At 34.6% G+C, this 13317-nt stretch overlaps 3 protein-coding genes across 5 annotated transcripts; 2 read left to right on the plus strand and 1 right to left on the minus strand.

Annotated features, from left to right (window-relative positions):
• Positions 1-1222: 1222 nt before the first annotated feature.
• On the plus strand, positions 1223-4854 carry LOC128396803 (coronin-1C-like). Its single transcript, XM_053357425.1, has 5 exons — positions 1223-1699; positions 1972-2400; positions 2488-2709; positions 3627-3935; positions 4102-4854. The coding sequence occupies exons 1-5, from the start codon at positions 1502-1504 to the stop codon at positions 4423-4425; spliced, it is 1482 nt and encodes a 493-aa protein (XP_053213400.1). The 5' UTR covers positions 1223-1501; the 3' UTR covers positions 4426-4854.
• Positions 4855-4928: 74 nt separating this feature from the next.
• Positions 4929-8841, minus strand: LOC128396802 (transmembrane and coiled-coil domains protein 1-like). Its single transcript, XM_053357423.1, has 4 exons — positions 8474-8841; positions 7380-8380; positions 6490-6830; positions 4929-6141 (listed from the first exon to the last, which is right to left on the minus strand). The coding sequence occupies exons 1-4, from the start codon at positions 8556-8558 to the stop codon at positions 5988-5990; spliced, it is 1581 nt and encodes a 526-aa protein (XP_053213398.1). The 5' UTR covers positions 8559-8841; the 3' UTR covers positions 4929-5987.
• A 790-nt stretch (positions 8842-9631) lies between these two features.
• Positions 9632-13259, plus strand: LOC128396843 (carboxypeptidase D-like). 3 transcript variants are annotated; one of them, XM_053357476.1, is made up of 8 exons: positions 9632-9788; positions 10034-10048; positions 10383-10480; positions 10548-10720; positions 10781-10968; positions 11034-11213; positions 11860-12251; positions 12308-13259. In XM_053357476.1, exons 1-8 carry the CDS (start codon positions 9749-9751, stop codon positions 12482-12484), a joined length of 1263 nt encoding a protein of 420 aa, XP_053213451.1. In that variant the 5' UTR covers positions 9632-9748; the 3' UTR covers positions 12485-13259. The 3 variants fall into 3 exon arrangements, with proteins under 3 accessions (XP_053213451.1, XP_053213450.1, XP_053213452.1); XM_053357475.1 differs by having other exon boundaries at positions 9656-10048; XM_053357477.1 differs by lacking the exon at positions 9632-9788 and having other exon boundaries at positions 9927-10048; positions 10273-10480.
• The last annotated feature ends 58 nt before the right edge of the window (positions 13260-13317 follow it).

Below are 13317 nucleotides of genomic sequence, written 5' to 3' on the forward strand. Positions count from 1 at the left end.
TCTCTCTGAATTAACCTTACCGTATACCTGTTAACCTAACCGTTAATAAATGGTGTTTTGAAGCTTCAGTAGAGAGATGAGAAAATAAATGATGTTGCAGTTAAAAATGGTAAATTATTCCAATTTTAATTGTAATAAGAACTAGGCAAATGTAAACAATTGTATTAATTGTCATCTCCTTATCACAATTTAAGGTAAGATTATTTACTATTCTTAAATGCAACACCCTTTAACAGGTAAAAGGTTCGAACTTTCTTACCGTTGTCTTGTTATTTTCTTATCCCTCTATGGAAGTTTTTGATTGGCGGAATACATAAATTCATTGACAATTATAAAATTTATCATTTTCCATAAGGTAAAGTTAAAAGTGTGAATACCAATAATCGATAAACAGGAATGAAATTGACTTTATACTTAGTTTATGTTAAATTGGCTCGATTTATTTTGAACTTTTTGCGTACTTTCAATCAGCTAAGTTGTCCGATTGGTTTTTTTTTTGATGATCAGCTCATCAAATTAGGTAAAATTAGTAGCCTTGTAATTTTAGTTAAACTATCAATACTTTTCATTGTCATAATGTATCAACAACAGGTAAAGAATGAAGCACAATCATTTGTTGGCTAAATTGACTGTACAAAAATAATTAAAATGATGGATTGGATAATCAAGAGAATTGCTTCTTTTTTTCGAGCCAATGGAAAATGGAAATGGGAAAATGGCGAATTATTATGATCGAGAAGCTTCAAGGGAAATGATCAAAAATGGCCGTCTGAGGAATAATGTAGCTGCAAAGCGGAAGAACAGGCGAAGATAACCTCAAATTGTATCAAAATCAATAATCACAATGTTTATCCTCCTTCTCTTCCTTCTCTTCCTTCCTCTCCTTTCATATTCCTTTTCTCTTTCGATTCTTCTCTCTCTCTCTCTCTTACACATTCTCATTCTGGTTTATTAGCTGAGTCACACAAATGAATCTGATTTGCAACAGAGAGACGAATTTTACTCAAAAAGGAATTAGTTGCAAATGAATTTCAACTGATTAGAAATGAGAGGAAAACTTGAGATGATTAGCAATTGATAAAAGAATCAATTTCAAATGTGATTGAAAGAAAACATTTTCAGATCGATTGTCTCATTCTCTTCGAGATGGAGCCAGAGTAGGAAATGTATGAATGAAGGGGTGGAGTAGAAAGAGAGGTAGACAGAGAAAAATGATTCCAATTAAATTCTCTTTCTTTTTCTTTCACTTGTTTCATGGTTCAAACAAATTCTCTAATTTCTCTCATGTGATTAATTAATTGATTCCCTTTGTCTTTATTTATTTGTTGTTCCAACTTGTACGCCCTCCTACTATTTATCTTTCGGTTTCCATCCAAACAATTAATCATCTCCTTTCCTCATCGGCTTTGTCTCTGACTCTGGTCTCTTCCATCTAATATCATCTTGGTTTGTTTTCTTCATTTTCTTCTCATCTGTTTTGCTCTCTCTTTCTCTGTAAAATATGTCTTTCCGTATTGTCCGGCGTTCCAAGTTTCGACATGTCTATGGTCAGGCTTTGAAACGGGAACAATGTTATGACAACATACGGATTACCAAAAACTCTTGGGACTCTCTTTTCTGTGCTGTTAACCCCAAGTTTATTGCTATTGTCATCGAAGCTGCTGGTGGAGGAGCTTTCCTAGTTTTACCGTTGAGCAAGGTTTGTATTCCCTTTCAATTTACTTAATGAGTACTTTATTCATCCATTGCCCTGAATTCTCTACAAACTGATAGCTCGATAGATCAAAGAACATGATACTGTAATAGAGAAGCAACAATAGGAGAAACGATCCATGACAATGCGCTCAATGCGACTTGTGTCATTTTTTTTTTGTTTTCATTCTGAATGTTTATATTAATATTTACTTTTTTTGCTTTTTCTTTTGTCTATTCAATTTTACATGGCCAATCCATACAACTTTACCCTCTCAGACTGGACGTGTCGATGTTAATGCTCCCATGGTATCAGGTCATAAAGGCCCAGTTTTGGATATCGCTTGGTGCCCTTTTAATGACAATGTTATTGCTAGCGGATCGGAAGACGCAATAGTTAGAGTTTGGCAAATTCCTGACGGAGGGTTGACTAAATCTCTTACTGAACCCATCGTTGAACTAAGTGGACATCAAAGAAGAGTTGGTCTGGTTTCTTGGCATCCATCAGCGAACAATGTTCTGCTTTCAGCAGGAGCCGATTGTCGAATAATCATTTGGAATGTTGGCACAGGGGAAGTTTTATCATCAATCGATCATCCTGATTTAATTTTCCATTGCTCATGGAGCTGGGACGGAAGTAGATTATGCACAACATGTAAAGATAAAAAAATACGAATCTATGATCCAAGAACAGGAGAAATGGAACAGGTAATGTTCAACTTTTCTTAAAAGGCAAATTTTTCCCTCAACTATTCTTGATTCTTAAACATTTCTGTCACTCACAATCATTCATAGGAAGCTGATGGTCATGAAGGAGCGAAGCCACAAAGAGCGATGTATCTAAAAAACAATCTTATATTTACCACTGGCTTTTCAAGAATGAGTGAAAGACAATACTCTCTGAGAAGCGAAGCCGCCCTTGGTGACCCAATTGTACTCGAAGTTCTTGACACTAGTAACGGTGTTCTTTTCCCGATTTATGATCCGGATATCAATCTGGTTTATTTATGCGCCAAGGTAATATTATTCAATTCAACCAACGCCTTCATTATGATTATCGTTTCTATTCCTGACAATTTTGTTTTATTCAATGTTAATTTGTATTAATGTTTCTCTTCCTTTATCTCATCTGCCTGTTGCCTCTCTTTTTCTCTCCATCATTTTTCACTCATCGCTTCAATTTCTATCAATTTTCTTTTATCTTAGTCGATCATTTACCAATAATCAGCCAAAGGTTCTCTTGAGTTGCCATTGTTAAAAGTTTGTTAGCTTGACTGATCAACAATATCTGACCAATCTGATGATTCAATTGCTCAGTTGAGTATCATTCTGATTCTGATGCTGATAAAATTGGATGAAAAGTAAATAACAGTTGAGAGAAAACGAAAAAAAAAAGATTTTAAAATTGTTAAAATCATTAGAAGAGATTAAGTGTAACTCCTACACACCATTAAGAGCTTGTATTCAATATTTCATGTTGTTTCAGGTTATTTTGCTATTTATTTATATATTATCATTATTGACTCTTTTACATTTCATCCTGACAGTCGTGGAGCTATTACAGTTTTCACTTACACTTTCTTTTCGATCCTTAATCGGTATAAGTTGTTAGTTTGTTGCGCACTTCATTTTCTTCCTCGTCCGTGGATCTCACATTTTTGCTCAGTTTCTCCATTAATGTAATAGTAAATTTGTTATACCTACCAAGCTCAACCGCGCGCTCTCTCATTTCCTCAACATCATCCTTCCTCAATCTCAGTTTTCTCTTCCTATCTCCCCCTCCTTCCTATCATCATCTTTCCCTATCCATCCTCTTCGCATTTTGTTCTCTTCCTAAAGTTTCACATCCTCTTTCTGCCTCTCCATTTTCTCTGCTTCTCTTTCTCACTCTCTATTTGTCCTGCATAAATTAACTTTATTTTCTTTTTCTGCAGGGTGATAGCAACATAAGATATTTTGAAATAACAGAAGAACCACCGTTTGTCCACTACATAAGCACCTATCAGTCCACGGAACCTCAGCGTGGAGTTGGCTCTATGCCCAAACGAGGTTGTGATATTTTAAATTGTGAAATTGCGAGATTTTTCAAACTTCACTCGAAAGGTTTTGTAGAAGTGATAAGCTTTACGGTGCCTCGGAAATCGGATCTTTTCCAAGGAGACATTTTCCCTGATACTCAAGCAGCAGAGCCCGCGATCACGGCAGAAGAATGGATTAACGGTGTTGACCGAGAACCCATTCTGGTAAATAGAATCTGAACATTATGAATTTCTGCAGTCTATTAATTGCATCTTTCTAAGCAATAGACGCTTGTTCATTAGAATGCAATTGAACAGCTCGAGAACTGCTCAAAATTTAGCATCGATTTGGTTCACTAATTTTATTTGTCATACTTTTTCTCTCTCTCAGATGTCCTTGAAAGATGGAGTTGCTCAACCCAAGAAAGCAGAATTCAAAGCTCCTCCAAAGAAGCCCAACATCCTGGACAAGAATCCAGCCAAGAAACTTACTCCCTCGGGTTCCAAAGAGGCTACACCATCACCGCCCGGCTCACCTTTACCTGCGAATGCAAATTTAAAACTAGAGGAGCTAATGAATGAATTGAAAAAAATGAAAACTGTCATTCTCAAACACGAAGTAAGGATTCGTGATCTTGAAGAAAAGTTTTCAGTCGATGCAAATGCCAATAATATCGCTAATAATGGCGAAACATTGCTTCCTGATGAAGTTTAACAAGATAAACTTTCGAAGAAAGATCACACCCGCTTTTGGTCACATTTCACTCCGTAAAATAGACTCTGACTGATAGACTCTCTAAAATCTTACCGAAATAAATTTGCGCAAATGGCGCTTTTTGCATCTAGTTTTTTATTAATTTATCAAATACAATTCAACTAGGCACCGAAGCTAGTCATTGTATTGTCAACTGACTAAGCGAAACAAATCTATTAATCAACGCACTACTAATCGACTCAACTGAAATTGAAAGCTCATCGGCGGTTAGCCGACTCAATCAGAGTTAATGACTCAGACAAATAACTAATCAGAACATTTAATCTTATCTCAACCCTTAATTTTCAATCAAAATGATTAAAGTTTTTAACAATTTGAAACAAATTTCTTGTATTCTGTCATTTTTGCATTAAAAGTAATTCATTATCATGCTTTCCAACTCTTTTTTCATTCCAAATCCAATCAATTCATTCCAGTAATTAATTAATTCGATACCAACAAAATGTGTTTGATTGTTATAATTAGCAAAAGGCGAAAGATTGTGTACGAATCGAAAGTGTATGTTTGGTGAGTGTAGATGTTGACAAGGTGAGAACAAATATAAATGGGCTTGAATAGAGACTATTCGTATGTATACATATAAAAGATTAGGTCAGAGACATAGGATCTTTTTAGAAGAAATAAAAAGAAATGATGAAGTGAAAGGTGAGAGCAATTAGAATAATTAAAATAAGTAATCGGAGAGATCATCTATCACAGTTTATCCCAAATGTTGATGACTCTTGAGTCGCAATTTTACAGGTACAAGGACATGGCGTTCCCTTGGTTCAGGAGATTTTCCATTCTTCCCAAAATATCTGGAAGAAAGTGATGAGTATATAGACATCGCAAACGCTTAGATTTACCAACAATTACATAGTCATCTGGTCTTTACTCTGCGTTTGCTTTCCTCCTTCATAATTAAAACCAATGTGTCAAAACAAGTAATTTAATCACTTCAATTGTTCAGTTATTATTATTCATGTTCATCTGCTAATTTCTGGTAACTAATGGCTATATAACTGCAGCCTTTCGTGTCAGCTGATGCTCATTATGATAACGTGTTGTTGTTTTGTCATTGGCATTGTTTAAGATTCCATGATTATGCTTGATGTTTGTTTGCAGCAACTTGAATGGATCTGAAGAACTGCTCATCATTCTGTGATTAATAGAAAACTTGGTCGCAATTTGAAGCAAAATCTTTGATTGGTAGGCATCGATCAGGGAAAAAAGGAAAAGATAAGAGAGAGAGAGAGAGAGAGAGAGAGAGAGAGAGAGAGAGAGAGTTAAGGAATGGATGAGGAACGTAAGATAAAAGTGGTAAAGACATAATAGTGATTCTCAAGAGCTCCTTTCTTCCATATGTAATCTTTAAATCGTATCAATCACAAAGGGATTTGTTTGTTTCGTTAGTAATAATTTGATCTTTCAGCTTCATTTTGTTTAAAACTATCGAGAGTGTAGATTTAGCTGCTGTCTCATCAACGCCAAATCATTACTTAAGACTTTCTTTATTTGAATTTTTATCCATCAATGACCACATCCTCAGGCAATAGCTTCAAAATGATTGGAAATCGTTTGATAATTCGAGTTTGAAACCATAAAACAAATTCCGCTTTTTGTCGAGCAAATATCATCACGATGACCAGAATAAAAATTGTTGTTAGAAACCGAATCCTGAAATATAAAAGAAATTCAGAAAAACTATTATTAGATCGTATTTCTTACATCAATGAGGAAAAAGTATCAAGTAGTCGTGAGAATAACGTTTCAATATTGTAATGTAACTCAATCAAAATTGAAAGGAAAATTGTTCGATTGAATTACTCACAGCTCAGAATGTTAGAGACAATAGCTTCAGGACTGAGAATAAATTATTAAGAAACCTAATCGAATAAATCAATCATAACTTAATCCAGTTAATTGTAATAGAAAATGGAAAAATTAATAGTTATGGGCCTTGATTATGCCCTGAATCGAATCAAATAATGAGTCAATATCGTCAGTTTTTCATCATATTCGTACCTTGTTTTGAGAAAAGGTGTCACAATGTTGGCTACAGTAGCGACCAAGAGTAAAATCACTTGGAGTACAGTTAAAAGAACATTGATTAGTTTAAGAACAAGTGCACGAGCATTCGAATTTTCCAACGAGTCAAGATTAACTAATTGCTGTAAATGTTGATGTTGTTGATGTTCCATACGAGATATCCGAGTTTGACAACTTTCCAACATTTCGTAAATGTCTCTTAATCTCTCTTCACTTTGGTACTGAACTTTTTCCTCCATATCCCCAATATTTTGTTTCAGGTTTTCGATTTCATTTTGATGAAGCTCTATCAGATCATTCATTTGTTCTTCTAGACGCTGTTGTGGTCAGAGATAAAAAGGAGAAGAAACATTAGATTCACGTGAATGAGTAAAATCAGAACAATGGCAATTATTGGATAATTGCTGGAATAAGAGTAATTTTGGAATACAAGGAAAAGTCTTTTCATGGTTGAGGTTATTATTCTGATTCATTTTCAAACTATTTCTCTCAAATCTTGAATAATCATGAATCATCAGTGAGAAACATCAACAAGCCTTGATTATTACGTATCATCGTCATCATCAAATGTACTGAAAATCTCCATAAGATGAAGACGAGATTTAGCTTTTGAGTTGTTTTTGACAAAGTTGAACATAATCTGAGGTTTAAAGCGAATTCACTATTTATTTATATTAGTCACTTTTTCCTCAAGCATCATTCCCAAAAGCAGGAAAACAAGTCAATTTAATCAGTTGATCCATCACTTGAACATTGGGGCGCAGTTAGAAACTCGTACGAGCAATGGAGCAATTAAAATCATGACCCTGATCAAGGAAAGGGGCAAGTCAAAGGTGCAAAATGAATAATAGAAATCGTCAACTAACCTCTGACTTGTATCGCTCTTCTTGTAGACTTTGGTTGATTAAACTGTACTCGGCTTGAAATGATGTTTTCACAGCTTCTATTTCTTCGGCTATTCGCTGGCAATCGCCTTCGCGTTCTCTCAATTGAGATAAAATCGCTTCAAGGTCATTAATGTTATGAGAGGAACCACTTTGGCTAACAAGTTGACTGTCAAATGTTTGATAAAGTTGTTTAGCTGGACTTGCAGAGGAACCACCTGAAGTAACCAGTCCAGGTATAGCACCAATGTTATCCGATCCTGAAGTTATACTCGAACTTTCATCAGATGTGTGTTTGGTACTATGACTGTGAGTGTGACTATGGGTGTAGAACACTGAGCCCCCTTGGTTATGGACACCGGATGATTTTGACTCTTTGACTTCATTTCCATCGCTTTCATTCACTATTGAGCTCTCATTTATTGAGTTATCAACAGAATTTAAATTGTCCACACTTCCAATTTTATTCTTGAAACAGTCTTTGGGTTTCGAATTGTAATTATCACCTGAGGAATGATGTGTGTTGGGCGACGAGAAAGATTTAATGCTACCAATAACACCTTCCGAAAGACCAGAAATACCTTCCTTAATGTTGGTGCCGACACCTTTAAGTCCATGACCAACATTACTCAACATTGCTTTAGATCGACTATGTTGATGGAGAGCTTGAATACCATAATTTTCAATATCACGAATCCTTTTCAGGTAAGAATCCAATTTCTTTTGTAACTGGGCTATTGTGTGAGCAGATTTCTGGTTCTTTTTCTCAAACATACTTTTAATCCGCTGAGTTTGAACTTTATCAGCGTTCGCTGCTAATTTAAGATATTCATTGACATTCTCGTCTCGGGAAGTCTGTTCGGCTTTGATTGCTTCTTTGGTCCTCATAATTTTAGCCTGATAATGTTCAATGGCAGCCTTGATTTTACTACAGTCCGATGATGCTGGTAGAAGAGCATCCAAATCATCTCTTGAGCTTGAGTCTAGAAAGAAATACAGATAAATCAAGTATATAGATAGTAAGGGAATGTTGTTGACTTGTTTTCCAATCAAACACTAGAGTAAATGCTACTTACCCTCAACAGCACCACAAATTAGTCCCCGATCATCCCTCCCAGATTCACACATTATATTCCATTTAGTGGTAACAACAATGACCATTCAATGAATTAGGATAATAATAGAATGATAGTGATGATACAAGATTGATGGAAAAACATTGGCATTCACACACACACACACAAAGTAAACAGACTCTTTGAGATGACAAACGAAAAGGTTTTCAAGGCCCGATCCAGTTAATCTAAAATACAAATAGATTAAAAAGAGATATCAATCCATAAACACAATCGTAATTATTGTAAGAAAGCACAAATATTGGAAGTAAGAATAATAATTAAACAGATTTATTGTCATTGACTAATGAAACCAAAACGAAATGAAATCTTGAGAATCTCTTGCAACCAGAAAGTGTCGACCACCAGGGAGAGATCCGAGTTGAACCAATCAGAGTATTTGCCGCTTCTTTTGATTTGATTGTTTGAGAATTGAATTAATTTCGCTTCTAATTAATCATCTTGGATCTTTGCCTTTGATGTTTTGCCTCTCAATCCTCGTTTCTTACATAAATGAGAATCAAGATGATTAGATGATCAAGTTTCTTCTGTCGATGGTACATAAATAGTGCTAATGAAACGGTGTTGGGGTTCACATGCCGGTTATTAGCATCTACGGTTGAGAAAATGGTGTTACCTAAATAAGTGGAAAACGAAAAATATCAATGAGCGAATAAGTTAATAAGAGTCGAGTAGGAAAGAAAGGTACCTAAACAACTTATTGACCTAAATCACCAATTTTAATGCTTATGATTTAATGACAAGTTTTCCAATTTGCAATGACAATTGATTAACAAGATTATTTTGTGTCTTCGTCAATCTTATTTGTTACTTCATCGGATCTCCCAATCGCTATTTGTCTCTTTTGCAATTCTTTTGCAACTATTGGTTGTGTTTTTATTGTAACAATTGGAAACTGGGAGAAGGACGAATTCGCACATTAATTGACAGTAGTAACAATTCTTGGCACTAACTCTCTCTCTCTCTCTCTCTCTCTCTCTCTCTCTCTCTCTCTCTCTCTCTTGTCCTTCCCACTTGAATTAAACGCTATTCTTTTCGCTCCCGTTGGCGTAATAATAAAAAAGATAAATATTTGAATTCTAATTGTAGTCAGTTAGATATCAACTTATTCTTCATTCTTTTCGTCGATAGTAATGGTCTTTTCTCCCGTTGGTGCACACAGTCAATTGATGAAATGTTCCGTGGACATAATAGCTGCTCGATTGTAAAAAATCCATGAAATTTATTTATTCATTTGTTCTACTCAAAATTCTTGGTTGGTTATTTTTCGAAAACTTCTATCAGTTCTGAATTAAGTTTCTCATTTTATTTCCGAAATGAAACCTAGAATTTTGTGTTTCTCATCTTATTCTGTGTTTGTCTTCATTATAAATGTGTCTATTGATTTCGTTCATACTCAGCCAACTATAGATTTTAATTATCACAATTATGATGAAATGACTACAATTCTAAACAAAATTCATCTTATTTATCCACATCTAACTTCACTTTACTCCATAGGAAAATCTGTGCAAGGTAAGCTACTTTTTGGATTGAATATTTATTAATCTAATTTGAGGAACTAAAGTGGATGAGAACTTGATTTGCATTTCTTTTTCGATAAATGATTAAGGATTAATTCATTTATCTTCTGTTGACTCTTCTCTCTTGATATTGATTAAGTGAAAATTCAGTAATAAATTTATATTCTTCCACCTTGTTGTTCACCAACTTTTCTTTTCTCCTGGATTGAATTCAAGATCATTGATATCAGAACTTCAATTGAATGTTGTCAGGCCATGGTGACTTTCAACGCTCGCAAGTCTCATCGATTTGTTAAATTCTAACCTTCGCTGCTTTTATTGATTAGGTCGAGAACTGTGGGTCATGTTAATCAGTAGTGATACAAATTCCGATATTTTAATGAAGCCAAACGTCAAATACATTGGAAATATGCATGGAAATGAGGTAATTATTCAGTTAAAGCTCTTAAATGTTTGAAATTTTTGATATAACAATTTAATTCGGTGATTAGGCTGTTGGTCGGGAAATGTTACTTCATCTGATTCTGTATTTGCTAACACACTACGAATCTGATCGCTACGTCAGGTATCTTGTTGAAAATACAAAAATTCATATATTACCTTCCATGAATCCTGACGGGTTTGAGATGTCAAAAGAGGGTCAATGTCATGGAAGCGTTGGAAGGTAGGTAGACATTATTATTAATTAACCGAAATTAATCAACTCGTCAAATGTCAATTACAGAGGGAATGCTCATGGACGTGATCTTAATCGCAACTTCCCTGACTACTTCACACCAAGAGATACTCTTCCTGAGCCTGAAACTCGAGCGATTCAAGAATGGAGTCGGAAAACACCTTTCATCTTATCAGCTAATCTGCATGGAGGTGCTTTAGTTGCGAGTTATCCATTCGATAATTTTCCTCAAGGAAGTTAGTTTACTTGAGCAAACGAGAGAACTGAATTAATAATTGAACTTTCTTCTATTTAATTTCAGCCTCACGTAAATCAGTACGAAACTCACCAGCACCTGATGAGGATGTTTTCCTCCATCTGGCCAAAATATACTCATTCAACCATCGGGTTATGCACCAAGGAAAACCCTGTCCAGGTCTTGGAGAGACTAGCGGATTCCCCAACGGAACCACCAATGGTGCTCATTGGTATCCACTTGTTGGTGAGTTTCTCAGATTTAAATTCAACGATATTGGTCATTTAAATAGATTCGATAGAACTCAAACCGGTTTTTTCACGCTAACTGGTTCATGTGTGAACCAACTAATGAATTTCAGTTAATTAAGTTCAATACAATTTGATTTCCGTAAAAATACAAACATAAAGTGACGATTTTCATTTTCATTTTCAATTTCCTTTTTTTCTATTTCCCTTATTCTAATCTGTACAATGGCCGTAACACTAGTTGTTTCCTTCAAGATTTTCTTGTTAACCAATGGCTAGGAAATGAGATCCGTTTTCAAACGAATTCTGTATTTACCATTTCTCTTGTTATTATTAATTCTACCAAAATCCTAAATTCAATCAAAAACTCACACTAATACATTTTCCATGAGGCAGTGAATGGAAAGTTTTATCTTTTTGGTCCTGTATTAGTTATATGACTTTACATTTATTTTCGATTTGGTTAATACTGATTGAGAAAATGAAAAAGGATTCATCCTTTCATTGTAACAACATATTTGTTTTTTATAAACTACAGTGCTAGTTATAAATTGTCACTGAGCTTCGATTGAGTGAATAACCTACGAGCTAATAGACAGTTAGTTGAATTTCATCATTTCTCTCGATCTATTTCTTGAATGAAGGTGGAATGCAGGATTACAGTTACATTTGGGAAGGATGCATGGAGTTGACATTGGAACTATCGTGTTGTAAACATCCATATAGTCACGAATTGTCCCAATTCTGGTTCGATAACAAGCAAGCACTTTTAACTTATTTGGGTGAGGCTCATCGAGGAGTAAGAGGTCTGGTCAAAGATATTCATGGAAACGTAGTTTCAAAGGCTTTATTCATGGTGAAAGGGCGGAACATCTCATTCAAAAGTTCAGATAAAGGGGAAATCTGGCGAATTCTTCTGCCTGGTACTTATACCATTGAAGCAAAAGCTGAAGGATACGAACCAATGAGTAAAACTTTTACCGTTCAAGAAGGAGAAATCACCGAAATCTACTTTAAATTAACGCCAAATGAACCTGTAAGTTTGGAAGATGTATAATCGGATCGATTGTTAACTTGTTCAATTTGTTACAGAGAAAAACAATATTATCATTATTGATGCCAGAATCTTCGTTGTCTGAACCTCGACCTTTGCTAAATGAAACTCTGTTTTTCCCCGATCAACTGGTCCCATATGAGCGATCGCCTTCACTAATTCACGAAGGGAAAGGTTATTCAAGATTCAATCGTTGGGTCAGCAGTCTGGGATAGAGTCTAAGCTACCGTAGATGCATCAATCAATAGACTATTTATTAATTAATCACCAAAAATCAAGCAAAAATACATGTTACAAATGAATTGAATAATATGAAAGAAAAGTTTATGTAAATAATGGTCCAAATAATTATGTGATATTCAACCAATCAAATGAGTAGAATATTGACAAAAAACAATAATCTAAAGTGTTTCAAGTATTGGATTGAATAACATCATCAACGGTGATTAATGAACATCTTCAACAATAAACTGAATTCAATTAAATCCCAAAGTGGATTCAATGGATTCAGTGGACTTGAAACAATTTATTTTTAAACACAGAAAATTGTTACCTATTGGTCATTGATTATCAATCATAAATAATGGATTTTATTGATTGACCATCAAAGCTATTATTTGATAGTTTTAGTCTTCCGGTTGTAACATATAATTAATTTGTTAAATGTTCAGTGTGGATAATCAAACTTATTAGTCCCAATTTCAAATTAGTGCAAGAGGTGAATCAGTTAGAAACTAATTAAAACGACTAGATTGTAAATTGTATTTATAAGTCAATTATTCAAACATTATGTAGATTCAAGTTAATTAATTTCTAGTTCAAGTTCTTTGAGACATTGATTAACTGAAGTTACTCAATGATTAACCATTACTCAAATTTATCCAATTATTTTACACTAATTACACTTCATAGGTTAACTCTGTTAACCTCAATTGCGATCTTAATAAACGAATTGGTCTTAAATCCTCTTTGTGTAACTAGAATACTATTAAATTTCCACGATTTTGTCTCTATACTGAGATCACCATGAGTCGAATCAATTCCCGCC

Source organism: Panonychus citri, unplaced genomic scaffold (assembly GCF_014898815.1).
Source record: "Panonychus citri isolate SS breed McGregor unplaced genomic scaffold, ASM1489881v1 Contig00028, whole genome shotgun sequence".
In the NCBI taxonomy this organism is placed as follows: Eukaryota; Metazoa; Arthropoda; class Arachnida; order Trombidiformes; family Tetranychidae; genus Panonychus; species Panonychus citri.